Raw genomic sequence first — 24,397 nt, forward strand, 5'->3', positions numbered from 1 at the left:
TGTCTTAAACAGCTTTAAAAGCCCTTTCAAACAGCTTTAAACACCTCTATGAGAGCTGGGGGGTGGAAGGCAGGCAGTGCCTCTCTCTGAGGTTTACCCACTGGCTGTCAGCTCTGCTTATGGATTCTGACTCCCCACTTAAATAACTAAACACAGCAGAGAAATTACAGGCTCTGTCTCGGAGCATCTGAGGAGCCAGGAAAAGCTCTTCTGCTGTGCTTTTCTCTTCCCAGCTTGACAAACTCCCTCAGAAATGGTTTTGACTGCACAGATTTGTTTTCCCTCTTTCCTGTCACCTCTGTGTTTGGCTCCTTTCCCTCCCATACATGACAGCAGCTTGTGGTTCCTGGACCAGCTGGTCCAAGGCTTTTTCCTCGCACCATTGGTGAAAAAACCCTTCTTTCTCTGATGGCAGAATTTGGTCTTTTCTCGTTTATTTGTTATGAGAGCCTTTTTTAAAAGGTGCTGGTGTCTCCCTGCCCTTTCTGCAGTGCAGTAATTGGAGTGAGGCAGCCTTGGTAGAGGAGCTGATGCTCCCTTCAGCACCTGGAAAGAGAAACGTGTAACGTTGAGCCCGGCTGAATTTTAGGAGTGGAAACTTCCCTGGCCAAATCCTTCTGGAAAGTTTTGGCTCAAGTGGTTGAGCCCATTCCAAGAAGGAGGTCAGGAAGTATCTGTGGAGGTTGTGCTTATGGGATGAGCTATCAGACACCTGCTTTGGGACAGAGGGGGTTGAGTGGCTCGCTCGTGGAGCTGTGCTGTGCCTTCAGGTGCCCCTGGGCAGAGCTGGGTGCGGTTGGCAAAGCTTTAAGCTCAGATTGTGGCAAGAGATTTGCTATCCTGGTTCACCCAGGGAATGCAAGAATGGAGGTGAAGAGACCCTGGTGCCTGCAGGAGATGTCCAGAGCCCTGCTGTGCCTCGGTTGCCTTCCCACACTGGTGTTGTCCCCTCCACAAGGGTTTGCTCTGCACACTCTGTTCCCAGGTCTGGGTTTGTCCCCTCCAGGAAATTGATGAAGCCTCATTCCAAACATGGGAGCAGCTCCCACTTCCTGTGACCTCCTGTTTTGAAACTAGATTTTACTTTCCTTCCTTGGCCAGGGAGTCACCATCCTTTTCTTTCCCTCTCATTGCTCAGAGATTGCTGAGCAGCACAGAAATATTGGCATTTCATCTTTTCAAAATCTTTGGGAAAGCATCTACAGAAGGGCTTTCTATTCCTCCTTTTTTTTTTTTTTTTTTTTTTTTTTTTTTTTTTTTTTTTCCTGAGAGGTGAAAGAGAAAATGAATTAGAGGCAAAGAAAAAGGAGCAGGTGACAAATGACAAGAACAGGACTGGAATTTCAAGATCAAATCCATCAAATCCTGCCTCTGAGCATGTCTGGGGCCAGCCTGCTGTGCTGAACTGGGCTAACTGGGGAGGCCTGTGCTGGGGTGACTGGGGCAGGAAAGCAGGGCTGCTGGGAGAAGAGAATGGGCCTGGATTGTCCCATCTCCCTCATAGGGAAGAAGGGGAGCTGAGGAAATGTGGTGGCAGCTGCTGGAAGTTTTGCTTTTGGAAGTTAAGTGTGGTGGTGGTCTTTGTGTAAGGTGGAGGTACTAAAATTATTTTTAACTAATTTGCTGCTGGTCTGAGGAGTTGAGGAACAGCTGAGGGGTTGGTTCCCTGTCCCAGCTTGTGACCTTGATGGAGAAGCCAAATGGTGGTGGCTGTACCCACACTCATGACCCAGAGCTCAGGAGGGTGAGAACAGTGAGTCGAGGAGAAACTGGCGTGGCTGTTAAAATCAGGACTAAAATGTTTTTTTTATATTAAAGCCTAGCTGGTGCCTCAAGTCTTGAGCCCAAAAGCCATCACAGAAATTCCTATGAACCCCACATGGGTGTGAATCAGACCTCTTAAAAGGGAAGCTTATTAGGCAATTAATTAGAAACCTGCCCCTTCTGTGCCCTCCATCCCATCCCAGCCCATTTCTGCTGGTCTGGATCAGCATCTGGCTCTTTCCTTGGCCCTGGGCTCTGCACTTTCCAAAACCTTCCAGGAGCTCTAGGATCCTTCCAGAGACTGAGTTGGTTTTTTCTCCCTTTTCATCCTCCTCTTGAAAGCAAAACCAGTGGAAATGAATCATGGGGTGCAACCCCTTTTCCCCCTTTCCTCCTTGGCAAAGTGAAAGGGCAAGAAAAATGCAGAGGTTTACAGCTGCAGTGAGGTGCTGAGAGAAGGGTTCCTCAATGGGATGCAAAAGTATCCCCCTAAAACAGCCAGACCTAAATATATATATATATATATATATATATATGTATATATATGTATATATATATATAAAATACAGTCTGGTCAGGAAGAGAACAACAGTGGAAAAAAAAAGCTTCTGAGGTCAATCAAAGTTCAGCGCTTGGAGAAAGAAGAAAATCTGTGTATGTGTGAGAAAGAGGGAGAAGTAGTTGTGATTGAGAGAAAGGAGGCAAAGGGAGACAAGATAAATTCTGATTATCTGGTGGAATCAAGACACTTAACTGCCCTGTCTGATTCCTGAGAGGAAACAAATGGAGCCTATAACTTTGTACTGCAGAAAGATAATTTGTCCCTGTTTCCCCAGCCCTTGCTGGAGCCAGGTCGGTGCTTGGGCTTGAGGAGGCTTGAGCAGCATCTCCAGCACGACCCTGGGGAGAGATGGAAGGTGTTTTTCTTCGTGATAGCCCTGAGAGGGGCTTCTGAGAGATGTGCTGCAGCCCTGCCTCTGTGTGCCCTGTCCAGGCAGGACCCTCTGCTTTCTGAGAATGGGGGAAAAAGTAGGATAAAGTCAATAAATGCAATAAATCGGTGCTAAAGAAATCGGTGCAAGGTAACTTGGACAGGCTTTTGTCACAGTGGTGGTGAAAGTGGTGAAGCTTTAATACCATACTCCTAAACTTAGCATTCCCTTAGGGTAAAACTTAGAAAAAACTTGAAGCAAAGCAATTCTGAAGTCTCATTTCTCATTTCAGGCCTCTCTTTCTTATTATCTTCTATTTAATTTGTTATATTTGTTAATAATGTTATTTCTGATCTGTATTTTATACATTTGTAATGCTGGGTTTTTTTCCTAAACGAGGTGCTCTGAAAGTAGGACAGTGATTAATGCCTGACTGGGAGATAAGGGGAAGGGTGGAAGTGCTCTTAGGTTTTGGGAGGGTTTATTTGAGATGGAATTTTTCTCTGCTCACTCTGCTTCTGAGCTGTCCCTGTCTAAGCTCTAATGAAGTTTCTTGTTTCTAACAAATCAAAGCCCAGAGGAGTTGAGGAATCTGTCCTTGGTTTTGTTCCTTTCAGAGCAGAAGGTGGTCGAGCTCAGAGTGCTGTTTTCCATGGATCCTACTCCAAAGACTGACAGGAGCAAGGCATGGAGGTGTGATGATATGCTCTGCCCAGAAATGCCTCGCCTCCTTCTCCAGGCTGTCCTGGATTTAGGAACTCAATTCCCTGACAGTTGGGGGTAGTTGCAGTGCAAAGAGAGAAGAGTTAAATGCTAAATGCTTGTTTATTTATTTATTTATTTATTGCTACAACTGGGTCTGCAACACAGAAACCACTAATATGTTAGAAACTGGGTGGCACATGGTTTTCCTATTCAGCAGGAATTTTAAGATCCTTTCTCTTCCAAAGATTCAACCAGGACATTTGGAGTTTGAAGTGTTCGCTGTTCTGGAGGGAAATGATGACCTGTTGATTTGGGGTTTTTGAGTGGGGGGTAAAGGGTGGACGCCTGTTCTCCTGTTAACCTGGGCAGGATAAAGAGGCATGGTCCTGGATTTGTTTTGTCCTAGTTATTGGCTTTCCCTGCCATGGAGACTGAGTGTCTTCTTTTGTACTTGGGGCAGAGAAAGCTTTGATAAGGATGGCTTTGAACATCCTCCAGCATAAAATCAAGCTGCTACTGTGTTTTATACCAGGGCTACAAGGTTTGAGAGAGTGTAGGGACTTTCAGTCCATGGGGTTGGCTGTGCTGAAGAGGTGAGAACATTGCAGGTGAACACTCTGATCATGGGCTGGGATAAAGCCACTTGTTTTTGTCTTTATCCAAAATGCCTTTGGTTTTGACCCATCACTCACTTGCACCTGTTGGTAGAAGGAATGTTTTTATTCCCCAGTGGTTAATTCTAGCTGCTCCTTTTAAAACGACTGCTATTCCTCCTCCAAACAGGAATTTGTCCAGGTTTGGGCACTGAGCCTCGCTGCGCTTTCGTGCTTGTTGCTCAGTATCACATTTTGTCCTCTCCGTGGATGTGCTCGAGATGGCCTGAGTCATCTCACTCTTCTTAGTCACAGATGAGGCAGTTCAAGCTTTTAAAGCCTTTCTTTTAAAGGAAAAGCATTTTTGCCAGCTCTTGAAATTTTGTGGCTTCCTCTTGCGTCCAGTCCTGAAGGTGATGCAGCCAGGCAAGCAGCTTGTAAATTTGCAGCTGTGGCAGAAGCAGCTTTTTAGCCTAAAAGCCACTCCTGACTTCCCCAAGTGCACTGTGGCTCTCCAGGCAGGGTGTGGAATGACTCCTTGCATGCTTGGACCCCCATTCCTGCCAGCAGGGCTGGCCTGGGATGTTCTCCTCTGCAGCTGTGGCCCTCCAGCCTTTTGAGGGTGTTTGGAGCAAAGTCAAAAAATAATTTTTTCCCAAAAGAGCCCAGATCACCTGCTGCTGGCTCCTCCCTGTTATGTGCCATGCTGTCACCTGAGCTTGTACCTACAGCAATTTGACGTGGCACTGTTATGTCCCCAGAGGTTGGTGGCCTTGGGACCTGCCAGGCCAGCTGGGTCCTCACTCAAAATGTGCTTCACTGACATCCTAGGGCAGTAAATTTTTAATCACAAAGTCATGCAGGGCGAAAGCAAACGCCTTGCAGAAATCTATTATTTCTTCTTTATCTGCCAAAGTTGTAATCTCATCAAAGAATAAAATCAGGTTTGTTTGACAAGCTCTATTTTCCATAAAATCGTGTTGACTGGCATTTATTATGTTCCTATCATTTAATTCTTTATTAATGGAATCTCATATCGGCTTTTTCCATTATTTCCGCCGTGATTGATGTTGCACCAATCAATTGGGAATCGCCCACCTCGCTCTGCTCTCCAAACTGTGCTGCTGCTTTTGCCCTCTGCTCTGCTGGAGCTTCCCTCACCTTCCCAGAGGAGTGAAATTTGGGCCTCTGTTCTCCTTGGCCAGGAGATCTAGGGGCAGGGAGTGGTCTGGTGCTGCCCCAGGTGGCCCACACAGACTGTCTCCCCACCCATCCTCAAATCCACATGGCCAAGGAAAAATCTCATCCACATCCTCCCATCCTCAAGGCCAGGCAGCCTAGGGAATCTCCCATCCTTATCTCCATTAAGCAGCTTTTTTCCTCCTGTTTTCTCCCCCATCCTGCTGGGAGGGCAGCTGGGTGGGACAACAGGCAGGCAGCCATGGCCAGGCAGACATGTGAGTGCACAGAGGTGTCGTGGAGGGGCCCAGAATGATCTGGGGAGGTTCTTGTGGGACTGAAATGAGGCTCCAGGGGTGGTGGCTGTCCCCTGATTTTGTCATTGCAGCTGCTGGGGGTGCCCCTTGGCAGGAAGGATGTTAGGGAGGCTGGTCAGCCCTTACCCAGGGGAGCATCTCCAGTGCCAGGGCTGAACCAGGCTGACTTTCTCTTTTGATAAAGGCAAGGAAGGAGAGGATCTGTGGTTCAGTCCATCTGTGCCAGACAGAACAGTCAGACCACGCACAGCCTGACTCCCCTTGAGGCACTGGAGCACCGTGGGCATGATTCCAGGTCTTCCACAGACCTCCATTCTCTGACAAGCTGGGCGTTTTCAGCATTTCTTCTTTGCCTCATTTTGCTCAGGGTTTCTTTCCTCTCTGTGTCTCCCAGGTTCCTCAGTGACCCAGCTGCTGGCCCGGGACCTGGACAATGACCCGCTGGTGTTTGGGGTGGTCGGGGAGGAGGCCAGTCGGTTCTTTGCTGTGGAGAGCGTCACCGGCGTCGTGTGGCTCAGGCAGCCCCTGGACAGAGAGGTAAAGCTGGGGAAAAGCCACCTCTGCTCACATAAATGGTGGCTCTCCATCCTCTGTGGCAGCTGAGATGGGTGTTGCTCCCTGGTGGGGTTGGGAATCTGGGTGTGTCCACATTCCCTGGATGCCCTGTCACTGTTCAGTGGGGACACAGGCAATGAACAGTGTGCTCTGGTTTGGCCTGACATGTTGGGTTTCCTGGATGCTAGAAAAACATCTGTGGGTCTGGAAGTAAAGGAATTAATAAGAGGAGATGATCTATGAAGGAGCCAGGCTGCTCACAGAGTCAGGGAAATATTCAGGCTTCCTCTTTAAATCTCTATGCCAATTAAATCCTTTACTATTTAGAACAGCGTGTCAAGAGATGTGAGGTATCCCTGCTTATTCAATCTCATCAAGACTTTTCATCCTCTTGTGGATTCGGGCTGCTGGATGCTAAATTTGGCAGAATTCTTGCCTCAAAGCTGTTTCACCACTCCTATTTTCAATGGCAGCTTTGGTGTGCAAGGCTGGAATCCCATCCAGGTGCCTGCTTTGCTAAAACCTTGGCCCTTGCCGCGTTCCTGGAGCAAGGAGGAAGGGATAGCGAGAAGACTGGGAAAATGCCATGTGATATGGGCAACGTGTTTAATTTCCCCCGTGCTTCTGCTGCCTGTATTTAGTGCTGCCTTGGCCAGCAGCAGCGTTGGGAAGATCAAACCCATTAACACACCTCCGGTGCTGGCGTTCCCTGCCGGAGCCAGCCAGGCATTGGGATGCAGAGGAGCAGGGTGGTGGATGCTGCTCAGGCTGGGGCTGGGGGGAAGGCCAAAGCCAATTTCACAGTGTTAAGAGCGAGACTTTGGGAAAATAAAGTACTTTTCTTCACCCTTCTCCCCTCCGCCTCCCTGTGCCAACAGCTGCTGGCGTGAGTCATAAATCTTCCCTCATCCAAATGCCTCCTGCTTCCCGATGCTTCCCGTGCCAGCCTTAAGCCCAGGAAGGTGATCAGTAGGTTTTAGGTGTCTTGTGGTGTGGAGGGTGGGAAGGGAAGGGAAGGAGCTGGGCAGAGCTTGGATGTGTGGATGGGCTCAGCTGGTCCCAGAGGCCCCAAGTCAGCCACACATGGGGGGACAGTGAAGGCAGGCCAGTGCTGGGAATGGATATGGGAAAGGATGTTAGAGAGGCATAAATGACAATTTATGGTGAAGGAAGCAGTCAGAGGGAAGGGATGGAGATGGGCAGAGAGCTGGGAGCAGAGAGCACTGGTCTGGATGCACGTGTTCAAAAAGCCAGGGGAGAGAAAGGCGCTCAGGAGAAGCGGTAGGAAGGGAAAAGGAAGAAGTGAATTCTTCTACAGTGGAGGAGAAAGAAGGGAGAAAGGGTCATAGTAAGGTAAATGATGCAGGAAAAGATGAAATAGAGAAAAAGGAAGGAACAAACGTATAGAGGCAAAATGAATTTTAAAACATTTTTCTTTTTTTACTCCTATGAAGATTAGAAGAAGAGCAGATTTTTAAAAAAAATGGCAGGTCCTGAGGCTAAAGAATTGTGTTAAAATAATTTTAGAGACAGCAGTCGGTATGTGGACGCTTTCTCTGATTATTTTATTGAGTTTTTAAAATTTAAATGCTCAACAGGTTGCTTCTTATCTCCTACTTTTCCTTTCTTCCCTATTGCGTTGTCCGTCATGGGTAAGCGGGGGGGAAAAGAGGGCTGAAAGGCACTGATGCAGCAGGGTGGGATGGCACAGGGAGCAGAGTATCTCCCCTCCCCCGGGATTTCAGCTCTTCCTTCTGCCTATAGCATTGCCCCGAGGCAGGAGTTAGAAAGGGCGTTCCCTGGTTGTACTTCCCGGCTGTTTGGATGGAAATGTGGGAGCAGGACGGGGTACACACAGCGGGGAGCTTTTCCCCAAACCAGTCTTCAAGATGAACTTTGGTGCAAGCAGAGCTCCTGCTCTGGATGCTGCTGGCTGCTGCCTGTCCCTGAGCCCATCTCGTTAGGAATAAATCAACCAGAGCTGCAGCACGGGGAGCCTTTTCAGGCTGGCTTTTCCAGCCTTTCCTGCCTGATGCTTTGGAAACATCGAGCTGCTGTGCTCCAGCAGCTGAGGCAGGGCAAGGACACCAGAGGTGGGAAGGGGTTGGCAGGACTGGAGAGGAACAAAAAGCACCAGCTGGTGGGCAGGTACCAGATAGATGTGGTGTCCCGAGTCCTACTGTCCATCTTTACACAGTTCTTTGGTAAAATAGGAGCAAAAGCGATTGCTGGTGGGAAGAAAAGGGTCAGAAAGAGTAGGTCTGCCTCTACTAGCAATATCCCACTGCACTGACCCCAGAAAAATTCTCTTTCCCACTTGTTGCTCACCCCAGCATCAGTGACTTGAATAGATACCACTGCAAACTGTTAATTAAGTTAAAGCAATAAGGAGCAGAGAGCAAAGTGTGGGTATTTTAATGGAATTTCAGCCAGTTCTCACTCCACGGGCTTGTCCCAGGATTCCCAGCTGTGTGATAGGTGTGTTGGGAAAGAAGCAGCAGGATTTAGAGGTCCTCACTGAGGCTGTGTTGCATTGCCACGAGTCATGAATCTTCCCGTGTTTTAAATGCCCAGCTGCCAATCAGGGAGTCAGTTCCTTAGCCCTGCATCCTCCTGCCCCGGGGCAGGGCATCTCCCGTGCCTGTGGAATACACGGGAGCCCCTCTGGCATTCAGATTCCCCAGGGTTTTCTGCCCAGTGCAGGTAAATGGCACTCAAGCACCTCTCCTCTTCTGGAAGTTCCTGGAAGCATTTTGCGTGTAATAACATTGGCTAAAAGTCCCCAGCCTGCCATCTGCAGATAAAAGCCACAGTATCTTTAATTATAGGGGTTTTTTTATTTCTTCTCTTTCCCTTTCAGACTAAGTCAGAATTCACGGTTGAATTTTCTGTCAGTGACAGCCAAGGGGTGAGTGTGACTTCTCATTTCATGCTCTGTGGCACGGGCAGAGGGGAGCAGGGGGTGTGGGGCACAGCTGCACCAGGGGGGAGAGAGGGGTCACCCTCTGGCCCAAACCCCAGAAACATGGCCTCTGGCTGGCTGTAGGCTCTAAATCCACACCTAAAGCTGACACCCTGCTGTTGTCCTTGGCTCCACAGGTGATCAAAGGGACGGTCAACATCCAGGTGGGAGACGTGAATGACAACGCCCCGCAGTTCCACAACCAGCCCTACAGTGTCCGCATCCCAGAGGTAGGGATCAGCTCTGCCCGGCTTCTGCCTCCTCCCTCAGTGGCCATTCGTGCTCTCTGGTTGCCACCACGGAGGTGGCCACCAAGGCACAGGGCTGTCCTCTTGCCCTGAACCCTCACAAGGTCACAGGAGGATTAAACCTCTGGAAGCTACTGCCTGAAAATGAAAGCAAAGTGTTTGGGGTGCTGGGGGAGGGAGGTGGAAGAGGAGATGTGGCACTCTGGTGACATTTTTCCCATGACGATTGGGAAGTTTGCAAATGAGTGTAAATGAGGATCTGTGTCTTGTTCTCTTCCTTGGAGCTGGGGGGATGCACAGCTCTTGTCACAGAGGTGACCTGAGGCAGGGCCAAATATTTCTCCAAACACCTCAATTCTGGCAGAGTGCTGTCCAAAGGCTTCTGCCCTGGCTGGGGATTTCCTTTAACAGCTCCATAGCAGGACTCATCCAATAATGTCCCTGGAATAAAATAGGTGGGAAGGGGCCACAGGAGATCATCTGGCTCAAGCTCCCACTAATCCAGTGAGACTTTTCATGTTAGGTCAGATTGCTCAGGGCTTTATCCAGCCAAGTGTTGAATATCCCCAAGGACAGAGTTTCCACAACCTTCTGCTGCTCTCTGTGCTGGCCACTGCAAGGGAGGTGACATCTAGTCATCCATCAGGGACAACTTCTGCACCTGCAGCCTGACTTGGCTGGGAATTTACAGGTCTGATGTGAATTTAGGCTTTAAAGCTGTGGCTTCTGCTGCCAGGCTTAGAAGGTGAGGATATTCCATTTCTAACAGGGGGTTAGTAGAGCATTTGACATCCTCCAGTGGAGGAAACCTTTTTACACCACAGTGCCAGGGCAGTTTTCCTCAGGCTCTTCCTTGGGGTGTGGCTGAGGTCCCGTGTGCATTGTGAGTGTGTGAAATGAAGCACCTTTGGTAACTGAGAGGTGCAAATGATTGTGTTACCAGGGTGTATTTAATATTCCTGCTGCTGCTGCCCTGCCGTGCTGGGCTTTGATCCCTCCCTGTCCCTCTGCTGGAGGATGAGGTTTCTTCATTAGAGCTGCTTGTGATGTATGAGCCGGGAGCTGGAGGCTCATCTTTGCACCAAGTCATCTGAAACCTCCCCGTGAGAGAGACACTGGGTCAGAGTGGCCTCTGGAGCTGGCAGGTGGCTGCCGTGTCCTGCTGCTGCTCCTCCCGGCCACGCTCTGCCTGCAGAGGTCTGCAAAGCAAAAGGAATGGCAGTAGGGTGGGAGGAGAACAGCCTCCTCTCCCCTGCCCTCAGATTTACCTCTGGTTTTGTCATGGAATTCTGGGAACTGAGAATTTGGGGTTTTAGTATATATAATAATGTGTGTGGGGCAAGATGGAGGGTTTGAGGTGTTGTCTAAGTCCTTCTTCTCCACCTTCTTCTTCCTTCCTCTTCATGAGTTTGGGTGTTTTTCTGTAATTAGTCCTCATTGTGGGCCTTGGGTGGTCATTATTGGGTCAGAAATATAAATAATGTAGGTGTCACCTTGTTATTGAGTAATTAGTGCTTAAATAACCTTGGAAAGAGTTAGAAGAGCTCCATTTTACCTCTTTTCTCTAACTTGCTAGTTAGAGCTCATGGCTTGTGAGTCTGTAAATAGATACGAAACAATAAACATCCAAGTCCGAACTTGAAACCTGCATTTCCTGTGTATTAATCCCAACTTTGGCAAGGAAAACAACGAGCCAGAACCATCTCAGCTTTGCTGTTACCTGCCCTTCATGTGAAGAGATGGAAATGGGTGTCTGTGGCTCCCCTGGGAATCAGGGCTGCGTCAAGCCCCATTTTTTTATACACCTGGAGTATCTGTGCTGCTTCTCTTCTTGCTGATGGCTTCTGTCCTGAGAGCCAATATTGCAGGGCTTGAGTTTTCCCCATTTCCACAGGTATTAACCTGTGCCCAGCCTGGGGAGCAGGGAGGGCAAAGGTCCTGGTTTGGAATCATGGAACCTTAGAGTCACAGAATGGTCTGGATTGTAAGGGACCTTAAAGCTTCTCTAGTTCAGCTGCTGCCATGGGCAGGGACACCTGCCACTAGTTGCTCCAACCTGACCTTGGACACTTGCAGGGATGGGGCAGCCACAGCTTTTCTGGGCACCCTGTGCCAGGGCCTCCCCAGCCTCACAGGGAAGAATTTCTTCCCAATATCTAATTTAAACCTCCTCTCTTGCAGCTGAAGGCCATTCCCCTGTGTCCTATCTCTCCATGCCCTCACATGTAGAAAATTCAGGCTGGCTGAGGAAAGGGAACTGTGGGCGGGTGATCTGGACAGAAAAAAAACACACAAAAGAAGAGAAGGCTGAACCTCAGAGCCCCTCTGTGCCATGTCACACTGCTCTGCACGTGAGCTGTGGTTTGAAGGATTCCCAGGACTGCCTGGCTGTTTTTGGGGTGCAGCAAGCCCGGTGTTCTCCCCATGCAGCCCCCAAGCACCTGGCCTTGGGAGCTGCGCTCTTCTGGAGGCTGGCCTAATCTAATTACAAGGCAGAGCATGCCAGCTTCCAGTTTCTCCCCGTGATCTTTAACCAAGGGCACCGAGCAGAGGTAATGAGCCACAAATGCCTTGCTCCGCCAGCAGCCTGGAGGCACTCCTGTTCATTGCCAGGGAGAGAGAAGCCTGGCTTTGCCAGGCACTGTGGGGGCAGGGGATGGGGTCCCATCACCTCAAGAGGACTCTCCAAAGGCTGCAGGCCATGGGAGGTGTCAGCAGCAAATTTCTTCTGTGTGTGGTGGCACAGCTCTCAGGGAGATGTGCACTTGGCTTTGAGAGCTGTGCTGAGCCATGAGTTTTCCTTGTTGCTTGTCCATGACTGCTCGAAGCTGGAGGTGATGTGGCATGGAAGAGTAGCAGGGACTTGTGGGGATCAGCTGAGGCTGAGGAACCAGCCATGGTGAGGGATGACAGGTCACCCCATGCTCCAAACAGCTTGAGGGTGAGCACCAAGGGCACAGGTACCAAAATCCACCTCAGAGGGCACCCAGCCCGAATCAAGGGGCCTGTGGATAATGAATGAAGAGGGCTGGAGCTTGGAGAAAGAGAAGAGGCCAGTGTGGTTTTCAATAGACTGTCTCTGTGCAGATTTGGCAGCTAATGAGGGTTTTTCTCTTTTTAATTTTGAGATAAATGGACGTATCGATTTGCAGTTGTCATAGCTAATGGAGCAGCAACCGAAAGACTATTTAAACCTCGCTGCTGTTGTGTGGCACTCGGAAAGTCAAAAGAAGAGTGTGCATAAATAAATGGAACATGAAGTAAACTGACCTTTAAAAACAATACTGCCTCTAAATACCCATCCTGGTGTTTTACGTGGTCCGCTTGGTGTGAGAGCGGGAATTTATTTGGGCACAGGCTGCGGGTTGCAATCGCTCTGCGGTGTGGGGAGGGATGGAGAGGATGCACCACAGCAGCTCCCAGTGCCCACACGGGGACTGCTGGAGTGGCACCGATCCTCTGTGCTTGCTGTGTGCTAATCTCATCCCTGGAATAGCCGCCGGGGGGCCGGCAGAGGGACATTGCTCCAGCGTAATCGTCCGTCCCGTCTGGGCAAGGGCGCCCCGTGCTCTGCTTGTCAAAAGGCAGCCAGGCGGGGCGGGCGCTCTCAAGTCTGCAAAGGAAAGGGGAATCCTGCTAGAATTGGCAACTTAATTCACCAAGCTGGCCTCGACAGAGCTCATTAAGTTCCCGTGTATTCATTTCAGGCTAATGGCTGTCATGCTGGCCGCTGTTTGATTTGCTGTAATAGACTTTTATGGCTTTCCAGTTTGCGAGGACGTGCGTGCCCGTGGCTGTGCCCCGTGGTGCTGTTGTAGTACATTAGTTAGCTGCTCATGTGCTTGCTACTCTGACCTTCAGGGTTTGTTCTCCTCTAGGATGCATCCCTTGCACTTCATCTCCTGCTCACAGCCTCTTTTCAACCCCCCTCACCCAACCCCAAGGCACCACGTTTCTGGGAGTCTCTGGGAGGGTTTTGGCTTTTAAACAAGGAGAGATCTGTTGCCAAGCCTGTGTGGCGGGCTGTGGTGGCCATGCCTCAGTTTCTGTCAAGTCCAATCTGCTTTATCTAATATTTTTTTCCATTTGGCTGGATCTGTAGGGAACTCAGAGTTCTTGGATTGTCACACTTCAATGCTTTTAGGTGAAGCAAGCACGTGGAGAGGAGCCAAGCCCCTGTTTGTGGTGCCTGGTGTGATGGGGATGTCAGGGTGGACTGTTCACTTGGGTGCTTGCTGGGCTTTCTGTCCCAGTCCCAAGCAGGAAAAGTCCTGTGGCTTCCACACAACTTTCCATTTGCCTTTAACTCCTTGAGCAGTGGTGGAGTCCCCATCCCTGGAGAGGATGTGGCACCTGGGGATGTGGGTTAGTGGTGGCCTTGGCAGTGCTGGGGGAATGGCTGGACTCAATCCTGGAGGGCTTTTCTGACCTAAGTTGTACTATGAGGTAAACTAACTTCAAGTCTAGTACCTCCTTAGGAAAAGCTGTTTTCTCCTATAGCCCCCAACATCCTGAGCTTGCCAATCAAGTTTGAGCCATCTGTGGCCTTGGAGCATCAGCAGTTCTGACATGCTGGCAGACAGGTCATTTAACTGTTGGTTTCTTTGCTGCATGTTCTCTCAGGAGGTTTCCATGGGAGTTTTCTCTCCTTTTATGCTCTCCCCCACCTCATTCCTCCTGTTACATGTATAACACACTGAGTGATTTATGAAGTGACACGTGCTACGTCTTGAGGTTACACATCCCCATCCCTGGGAGTGTTCAGGGGCAGGGTTGGATGGGGCTCTGAGAAACCTGGTCTAGTGGAAGGTGTCTGTGGCGGGGGGTTGGAACTAGATGGTCTTTAAGGTACCTTCCAACCCAAACCATTCCCTGATCCTATGGTCTTCCAGCAAAAAGCTCGGCACTGAGCCAGAGATTGCAATTCAGCACCTCAGTCATTCATGAAACCTCAGCTGCACCACAAGAGAAGTACCTGTAACTTCACAAGGACACAGGAATTAGAACTCTGCTTTCAAATTTGTAACCACAGCCCTCTGCCCTGGGAATGTGTTCATCTTGTCCTGAATTCAAGCAAGCAGGGCTGTGGGAAAGGAGTTTAAAAATGGAAAGGAAGGTTTCTGGTCTGCACACAGCAGTGTTGAGGTGGCCACGGTGCAGCTTGCAGGTGTCTTATCTCCTGAGCTTAGCCCTGATTTGCCAATTTATTTTAATTGGGAGACAGGCGGGCACTCGCCATCAGCAGCAGTCCCTTCTGCTCGGGGAGCAGCCTCTGGGACTGAGCCTTCACAAGCTGCTGAGCACCATTTCCATCCTTAATATGGGGGTGTAGCTGGAATCGTGGCTTTTATGATGCCTTTTTCTTAATTGTGCAGAGAAGTATTTGGCGGGGAAGGAGGAGAGGAAGGAGGGGAGTGTCACAGCCCTGTCCCATCGCACAGCCTGGAACCAGACCGTGCTACTCAGTGAGCAGGGGCAGGGAGGAGCAGAGAAAGGCCCAAAAGCCCTTGCTGTAATTAAAATTATTATTTTGCTTTAAGGGTAATAATGTCAGTAATTACATCAGTTTCCCTGCCATCCTGCCGGAGAGTCTTCAGGGGCTCGTATAATTCTATTGCCATGGCTCGAGGCCTGATGCTGCGCATACGAAGCAGCTGCCAGGAGCTGAGCTCCCCCTCAGCTGCATTAGCCAGTCCCTTGCACTCTCCCAGACACCTTCTGAGGCTTTTTTTCCTCCTCTCCTTTAAATAAAGAGCTTTTACAGTGGAGGTGATAACAGAGCTGATAAGGAAGACATTCAGACTACATTGCAAAAATGGTCTGTAATCATTGCTGGCTGCTTTCTTTCCATTTTTTTTTTTTATTTATTTTTATTTTTTTTTAATTTTTTTTTGTTGTTGTTGTTGTTCTTCACTCATTGTTTTCCTTCTTTCCTTGTCCTTATGTTTCCATGTGGATTTTAGAAATAATTTAATAATAACTTATCCCCCAAATCCAGTCATCCTTTCCTTCCCTTTGAGTGTGCAAATTTACGAGTGTCTTGAACTTCTCCTCAGCAAATTGAATGCAGTTTTTAAAACTTATTTATTTACTTATTTTTTCATTGTGGGTTTGTTTTGTTTTGTTTTGTTTTGTTTTTAAAACTTCCTGGAAAGGCAGTAAGCAATTTTTATGACTTGTTGAAGCTGTGTTCATTTTGGACAGAAAAGCTAGTCCTCCTTCCTGGGTAGATCAAGCACTTCCATCTCCCCTCTATCCTGGCATCCCATTAGCATGCCCGGTGCTGATGATCTCTCACCTCCAGTGCCTGTGGACAAGTAGGAAGTGGGGATTTGAGTGGTGTTTGCTGTAGCAAGAGGGTCTCTGTTGCACAGGTGATAATCAGGTGAAGCACTTCCCAGACTTCCTGGGCATCCTCAGTTTTAATTGTCTTTATTGTTGCTTTCCATGTGCAAGCAAAATATAAATGGGCTGGGAAATGCAGGGCCTGTGTCCTGGGCTTTCCTTCTGGCTTTGGGATGCTGGTGGTGTCTTCAGGCAAGAGCTTGGAAACACAGCAGGCACCAGCTGTCATCTTCTCCCTGCTTTTTTTTCCACCAGGATTGGAGAAAAGAATTTAAATGAGACAGACTGCAGTGCACGGAGTAAAACTTGGGGTTTGAAGGGGTCTGCACAGCTGACATTGTAGATGTCAGAATCCTAGAAAGGTTTGGGTTGGAAGGGATATTTAAAGGTCATTTAGTCCATCTCCCTGTCATGGGCAAGGACAATTTCCACTATCCCAGGTTGCTCCAAGCCTTGTCCAGCCTGGCTTTGAACACTTCTAGGGATGGAGCAGCCACAGCTTTCCTGGGCAGCCTGTGCCAGGGCCTCCCCAGCCTCATTTTAAATGGCTTTTTCTTTTGGAGGTGTCACCAAGTAGGAGCTCAGACCTAGAATATCCTTCTCTCCAAAGGTCATCCGCGTGCAAGTGTTTTGTTGTTACTGCTGGTGTGTTTGCTATGACGCCAGAGGGTCTTGAGCGACGTCCTAGGGAGACAGAAAATGTCCCCTGTCCCTTGTCTGGATTTGCCAGCAAACAGGAGACCTTGGTCCTTTAATACACGTGACTGAGGAGGGAAATGAGAGATGCAACAGAAACTACTGGGGCGGAAAACTCCAAATGGCGTGGAAGTAATGTGTAAAGTGTCCTGGAGATAACAGTCATTTCCACCAGGCAAAACTTGGGCTCTTTCTGGAAGGGTACTGCAGCAAAGGAAGGGGGGGAGGACGGGGTGCAGCCTGAAAATTAGAAATAGTTGTGCTGTTGTGGCCAGTGCAGTGCTGGGCAGGACGAGGGGCACGGGGAAAGCAGCAGGTTTTGACCAGAAAGGGGAGCCAGTGTGGGGAAGTGAGGAATTTGGTGCCTCCATGGAGCAGCTGTCATGCTGGGAAATTAGGAAATTATCTTGAGGGAGAGGAAGGGAAAGTGTACGGCAACATTCTCTGAGTGAGGAGAACACAGGCAAAGAGGGGGAAGGTAACCTGGACAAATCAGTAATCATTCCTCATGGAAGAAATGGAAAAGAAAAAAACATCCGAGCTTCTTCACATGGGTGCTGATGGCATGAATCTGCTGATTTCAGAGCTCTGGTGAGTCTGTCCCAGTGTCATCCTTGGGGTCAGGACAGTGTCTGAGCTTAGAAGGGCTGATGCCAGGTGCTGGTGGCTCCTCAGGATCCTGAGCAGTGGGTTGCTCAGACCAGGCACGTTTCTCTGGAGCAGAGACAGTGGCTTGTGGTCCCACAGCACTTCCTGCTGCAGGAGCAGCTCAGGCCTGAGCTGGAAGGGCTCTTTTCCAGGGGACATTCCAGCCCAGCCCTTCCAGTGTAATTACACGTACACATCTGGGCAGCAGATGGCTTCAAGGTCTCCTCCCTTTCCCCGGCAGGAGGAAGGGCTCTGTGCTGCCGAGAACAGAGGGGTGAATGTGACCTGCTGGTCACAGAACTAACAAATCTGTTTTGTTTTATCTCCCTTTCCTCTGGTTACCATCTTCTCCCAGAAGCCTGGGATGTAACTTGTTATCTCATGCCAGCCAGCAAAAGCTGCATCCTCTCCCCTCACATCCCTGTTTTGTTTACCTGCCCCTCCATACCTTACCTTTGGAGTCACCAGCAGGACTGTGCCTGGATGTAGGAATGGTTTTTAACTCATTCAGTGGCAACTGCTCTGTGCCAGGAAGCAAAAAGCCCATCCCTGAAAATATATTTAACGTTCGTTACTCCCATAATTGTGCAGCTTGTGGATTTAGGCTCCTTTTTTAGTCACAGCACCTAAATTAAGGGTTGATTAAGGTCATGCTGAAAGGTGCTGTGTGAGGGATGCTGGAATTTTAGAGTCCAGGCCCTTTTCCACCTGCAGTAGCCAAGATCAGCAGCAGATCTGTGAGGTGGGCACACATTAGCATCCTCACTGGGGAATGTGAGGCTGCAGCTGGCACAAGAAGCACTTTCTTTGATAAAAACACCATTTTTAATTAAGATGGAAATATTTAGGGAAAATGTTGCCATTTTGACAGCAAAGCTGGGGAGAAATAGCATTTCAAAAGAACCATAAAAATCGCTCTTGCAATAGATTCATTCCAATTTCTTCTTGAGAATTGCATTTTGTGTTTTATTAGTTTGTAATGTGTCAGTGACAGTCATGTATAATAAGCTTTCTACTGCTGGTCAAACTTTGTGGTAAAATAATAGACTAAATCAACCTCTCTATAAGTTTTTTAAATATTTATGTCTGAACTGAACTGAACTGTTTGTATCAGTTTCAAACTGTTTTCATTACAAATGGAGGGAATTTGATCTAAGTAGAAGTTTCAATCAAAATTAGGGGCCATTACTTAATTTCAACAATTAATTGCTGTGGGAACTTAAAATGTGGGTGATTTATTTTGTTAGTGCAAATAATGGAGAGAGCAGGGAAGGTGAACAAGAGGGTTCAAGGCAATTTTGGTTCAAGGAGGAAGAAAATGGGGAGCTTTTAGTTTTGGAGATTTGCTTTATGGGAGATTTGTGAAACATATTTATTTGTTTTTCTGAGACAGGATGCAAACCCAGTGTGGGTGAAAAAGGAGAGGTGGTCATAGATGTCACTTTGTGTAGGATGATGGTTGCTTGTCCCTCCTTTTCCAGGAGATTGAGCTCATTCTGTGTGGTCAGGGGTTTTTGCTGGGGTGTTAGGGAGGTGTGTTTGGCTGTAGCTCTGAGCTCAGGTTATACCAACAACCCTCTTGTTTCTCAAACCTTGCCTTGGCTTTCATCGTGGTAATATGTTACTTCTTTAGGCTTGTCCTGCAACTGTAAACTGGAAAGAGTAGTGGGAAGGAGGGAAGGGAGAAGAGGAGGCATGAGTGAAGTCAGCCACCTCCTACCCAGCCTGTGTGTGAATAATCTCAGTCACTCACTCGTGTTTGGAGGCACCTCCCGACCTGGAGTCTGGCTGGTTGTGCCAGAACAGCCACCAACACCACCTTCAAACTGGCGTTTAAGGAGGGAAAAAAAGGAGTTTGTAACTGATAGGCTGGTGCGCTTATCCAAGGGATGCTTTTTTAGCCCTTCTCTGTTCATTGCCATCAGTGGAAGATGATCTTTCCCTAATTAGTAAATCTTTATTTAGAGGTAAGTTGAGAGCTGGTTTTCCGAGCCATGGAGAAAGAGGGATGTACCCCTGCTCCATCCCATAACCAGAGCTGATGAAAACCCTGAAAGGGGAACAATTTTTACTGGCTCTGTGATTTAGATGACCCCCGAATCTCCCTGGGTCAGGAACTGCTGGGGTGCTTGGAAAAGCACTTTATTAAACATGCTGGAAATGCACAGCCAGATATGTGTTTGCAGATTCCTCATCCCCCCAGGAGAAAACACTCCAGGATGTGCTGCCCGTGCCTTGCCTTTGAGGGGGCTGGGAGGGAAATAGCAGGACAGGTGCAGGGTTTGTTTTCCTGTGTGTAACTCACACCTGTGGGGAAAGAAATTCTGCAAAGAGGCTGTGCCTGCTGGTGTGAGCCTCACGAGGGTGGTGGCACTGCAGGTCACCCAGTCCTTGCAGCAGCAGGGAAATTTCATCCCAGTCCTTGCACTCAGCAGGGAAATGGGTGCTGGGGACAAAGGCCAGGAGCTGTGCAGGTGGGAATGTCTCTGCCCTGTCATGGCATTGCCTCTGAGCAGACCTGCAAGGTCCTGCTGGGGCCTGAGCAGTGCTGGAAACCTGGATCTGCCTCCAGTGATAGGGACCACCACCAGCCTGGTGTCCCACCTTGTCACAGGGCTTCACTGAAAGGCTTTCCTTTGGTGACCTCCTTTCTTAGGGACTCAAACACAATACCTGCCCTGTGGAGGCTGAGGGCTTATCCCCAAGGTAGCTGTGCCTCAACCCTGGAGGGACCGAGGCAAATGGGGAAAGACACACTTTTAGGTCATGGTGAGGAAAACCTCCCTCCCATCGGCCTTTGCAGATACGTGTTGATATTTCTTGGGTTTTGTGTTTATTGGTTTGTTAAGTTTATGTCACCCTGATCAGCCTCGTTCACCATATATGCACAATTCCCAGAATGTCCTTCCTTCCCTTGGACCCCACTGGATTATTTCTGCCGCAGTACCACACCCCTGTGATCCTGATTAGTCCCCCTGGTTCCTGGCCACCCCTCTGCAGCATTTTTCCCATCCCTATTGGACCCTGACTCTCAAGGACCACCCTTTTATCTGGTATATAACCCTGGATCCTTGGCCCCATTTTTGGCTCTCATCCCTGGGACACATTTGAGGCTGTACCTGATGCCTTGGGAAGGCTGACCTGAAACAGAGACTGGGCAGAGCTAGTGAGGATAAAGTAGGGGTTTATTGAAAAGCCTCCAGGATACACCTTGGACAGGATGGGGCCTGGCAAGGCTACAGCAAAAGTGGACTAAGAATGGTCACAAAATGGATGACCAGTCACAAGATCTTAAATTTTTATAAGTTTTGGTCTATTTGCATATTGGGGTTTAATTGTCCAATTACAGCTCCAGGTTGTCAGGTCCCATCCTTCTTGTTTTCTCTCTTCAGCCCACTGCTGTTTGTGCTGTTGGGCTGAAAGTTGTCCTTGGTGTCCAGCAGGAAAAGGATTTCTTTGTCTCCCTACTCTGTGCAGAGAGCTTTCTAGCACTTAATATGAGGCTCAGAACTGCACCTAAGCAGCACAGAATCTGAAAACGTGAAAGCTAAAACTTAAGGCAATCATACCCACGATGCAGACAATAAACAGAGCTTGGATTTCCAAACGGCACCCCATCTCCTCAGCCCCTTATTATCAGGGTGCTCCAGGCCCTGAAGGTGCAGGTGGCTCTCAGGGACACGCAGTAGCATGATGCCGCACTGCCCTGTGTGAAGGGCAGCTTTTTCAGCAAGCTTGCACCTCCAGAGCGTGTGCTCCATCATCTGCCCCTTGTCACCACCTCGCTGTGTGCCTGTGTGTCACTGCTGATGTGCCCAGACACACAAGGGCGGGCAGCTCTCCTCTGGCAGGCAGTAAACCCATTTCTCACCTGGTTGTACACAGCACACCTTCTTTTCTTAAAATAGCACCTCTGAAATGGAGCATGGGTGTCTGCACTCTGCTGGCCCCGTATCTGAGGGGTGGATGGGGTGTTTGGTGGCCCACATGCTTGCCCCTAACACCAAGGAGCCTGATCCCCACGTGTCTGGTGTTCTGGGCTTGGGAGAGGCAAGCAGAGGCTGGAAGAAGATCACAGAGGAGCCATGTAAATGGTAGGTGGTGAGGAGAGGAGAAGGCAACCTCCAGGAGATCTTTGGGGAAGGCAGGCAGCAGGGACAGGAGAGCAGACCTCACCTCCCTTCTGCACGTTCGAGCTTGAGGCTGGGCTGCGGCAGGCAGGCTTTATTTGGGGTGGGGGGGATCTGCTTAAAAAGCCTCAGTGGAGCGTTATGGAATCGGAATGTGAAGGGTAATTGAGCTGAAACCATTCTCCTCCCGCAGTCCGCGCGGCAGGGCCCGCTCCGGCACCTGGAATGCCAGCCTGGGATCCTGCTGGAGCTGGGGCTGCACCCCCTGGGCTGGGCCCCCTCCCTGGCCAGGAGATGGGCACTGAACACCCACCTAAACCAGAGCTGCAGAGGAGAAGCCGTGCTAGGGAGGGATGCAGGGGAAGGTTTTTCTTTTTTACAGAAAGGTTGAAGAGGTTCCTGAGCTGCAAATCTTTCTTGCAGGCATTGGTCTGCTCTCCCTGCAGCCCAGGTGCCATCACCCCGTGTCCTTCTGTGGTCACACCCTTTGGCTGTGCCCTTTCCCCACTCAGAGCAGCCCCGTGCTTTCTCCTGTGGAGCCCATTAAGAAAATGCCACCCACACACAGGGAGATGCTCCAGAGCACTCACTGGCATGGCCAAATGGAGGATCATTTGGAATGACCAGTAGAAGCAGATAATAAAAATCTTAACAAATAGAGGAATGTAGCCAGTCAAGACTGGATGCAATCATTAAACACGAAAGTGAGGTTTTAGTCACTGTCCCTTGTCTCTCTAGTCCTGGGAGTTTGTGGAAGGGGACAGGAGGTTGGAAAGCTGCTGGTGCAGCCCCAAGGAGGGGATCAGAGAAGACACCCCCCAGTTTGGAACCCAGCACAGCAATGGTGTGAGATGCTCAGCCCAGTTGTGTACCCTGTCCTGTGTTATTGATTGCTGAACAGGCACAGTTAAGTGCCTCTCATTAATATTTGTTTTGGTCTTTTCCCTGAATTTTGATGAGTGGAGGAGATGCTGCTTATCTCTCTGCTGCAGGTTTTCTTTCTAGAGGATTCCTCTGTCTGGTGACAAACCTGTGCTCTGTAGCCCTCAGGATGAGGGATGAGTTAGTGGCTGACACAAAATCTTGAGAACTCTGCAGAAAGAAAGCAAGGAGGCAAAATTAACACAAAATTAAGAGGTAAAAGCGCCCTGTTCACGTCAGACAGATGAAATATGGAATCCCAGGCTCACCTGTGTTTGCAAATGTTCTTACAAGGGACTCTCTGGGCAAGTAGGTTGTGCTGGCTGAACTTTAAGATGGATGAGCAAGGAGGAATGTTGGGATGTGGAGCAGGCAGCTAGGGACTGCTGCTCAGTCATCAGTGCTCTTGTAGCTGGTTTTGAGGTTTCAGAGGCTGTGGCAGTGGATATGTTCACAGTTTGGCTTGGAAGGAACCTTAAAGCTCATCTTGTTCTATCCCCCTGCCAGGGGCAGGGACACATCCCTCTATCCCAGGCTGCTCCAAGCCCCATCCAGCCTGGCCTTGGACACTTCCAGGGATCCAGGGGCAGCTTCTCTGGGCAGGCTATTCCACTGCCTCTGCCTTTTGAGGTGGTCCGTGTTCTCATTTCTCTTCTCTGTCCCTAACCCTGTTGTGGGTGGGTGACTCTTCCTTTGCTTTCTGTCCCCTTTTCCCAGGCAGCACACAATGGCCATGTGGGCCTGAATTGGTGGGTTATGACCAGTTTCTCTCATTGACTCAGTCATGAAAGGGATTTCTGAAACTTGCTTAAATAGGGCAAAGCACTTTTTCTTCCTGCCTTGTATAATAATGCCTTGTTTGTTAGGCTTGACTTAGCTGCGATGGGCCCACCCAAAGCCATTGAAATGATTCTGAGCAGCAGTTTCTGCCTGCTCAGGTGGTGCTCCCAGGCACTTTAGGTGCAGCTCCTCAAATGAAAGATTTCTGGTGTGCCCAAAGGCAATGAAGAGAGCTTTTTTAATGTGGTTGCTCCTCCAGCTTTTCAACGGAGAGTTGGGTTCAGGTTCTGCTCTGAAGCGATATTAGAGTCCATGGAGCATGAGAAACTGCATTTGTTTGTGGGTTACAAATGAAGACCTGTCAAAAACCTTTTTAAGCAGTGACAGAAGTTTTCTTTTTCATGATACATTTAACTTTTGAAGGCTTTTCCTCCCAAGGAGGCTTAGCTCTTCTCTGTCTCCCTTTCTGTGACTTTGGAAAAGGATGGTTGGCAAAAGTTGCTCTTCTCCTTTTCCATCTGCCTCCCCATCTGTTTGGTGGAGTGTTGAATCCTCCTGGGGTGCTCTTGCTTCTGGAAGATAGTGTGGCCAGGAATGAAGGGGGTGGCAACACTGTGGGAGAGGGGGAATGGGACATGGAGCCCTCCTTGTGCTTGAACCAGGTGCTTCACCAGCTTCTTATGGGCAAAGGGCACAGGTTATTCCCATAGATTTGGTGTCAAGAGAGGTTCTGCAAAGAGTAAATGTGTTTATAGGATTCCTATCCTTTTGTTGTAAGAAGTAGGATGCCATTCCTGGACACAGGAGTTTGCTAAAAGTGTCACATCACTTCTTCATCACCATGTTTCGTGCTGCAGCCCCATCCCGAGGTGCACGTGGTGTGTGAAACACGCTGTTGTTCCTTGCTGTCTGCTGCAGCTCAGCCTTTCATTCAGTGCAGGCTCTGGACAGGCGCTGGGAAGCTGGTTTCAGACACCATCCCTTGTTTTGTGTGCTCCCAGATACATCCATGGTTTCCATCTGAGCATCTGAAACATCTTCCTGGTGGTGGGTTTAGAAATATTATGTGACTGGGCACATACAGAACCAAAAATGGTTGTCAGAGCTGAAGGGATTGTGGGTTTTATTGCCTCCCTCCAGCCTCAGCTCAAAGGTTGTCTTAAAGCATTTGTGGGGAAGGTAAGCACTTGTCACTACCAATGCTTTTGTGTAAGCTCAGGAATGTAAGCTCCCCCCGTCCATCCAGGAGGTGGGAGATGCCAGAGATGGGCTGGTGGGTGTCAGCCTTGATGCAGAGAGGTCTCCTCTGGTTCAGGTCCTTCTGCACCAGCATTGTGGGGAGGATTCACAAGGATTTTCCTCCCATTTGTAGGCACAGGTAGTCATGGCCTTGGTGGGACTGGTTGGTGTCAGAAACCCAAAGAGCAGCCAGGTGCCCTGGCAGGGGCTGAGGAGGAAGAGCAGGAAGGAGAGGAGCAAACAGAAGGAGCTGCATGGCTTTTGTGAAAATAAATCTGCTTGCCAGGACCAAAGGACCTCCCTTTCAGAGGAGAGTCATGCTCCTGAATGTTTGGGGGGGATTTTAGCAATCCAGCAGGAGTCCTTGGAGAGGAAGTGGTAGT

General features: G+C 49.2%; 1 protein-coding gene across 1 annotated transcript in view; it reads left to right on the forward strand.

Moving 5' to 3' along the window:
* The window catches only part of CDH23 (cadherin related 23), a 185,306-nt gene that overhangs the window by 33,880 nt on the left and 127,029 nt on the right, over positions 1 to 24,397 (forward strand). The window contains exons 4-6 of the mRNA XM_083865855.1: positions 5,885 to 6,027; positions 8,906 to 8,953; positions 9,145 to 9,237. Coding sequence (XP_083721981.1) covers positions 5,885 to 6,027; positions 8,906 to 8,953; positions 9,145 to 9,237 — 284 coding nt within the window. The remainder of the gene's footprint in view (positions 1 to 5,884; positions 6,028 to 8,905; positions 8,954 to 9,144; positions 9,238 to 24,397) is intronic.

This window comes from Zosterops lateralis (genome assembly GCF_965231275.1).
Source record: "Zosterops lateralis genome assembly, chromosome: 8".
Taxonomy (NCBI): domain Eukaryota; kingdom Metazoa; phylum Chordata; class Aves; order Passeriformes; family Zosteropidae; genus Zosterops; species Zosterops lateralis.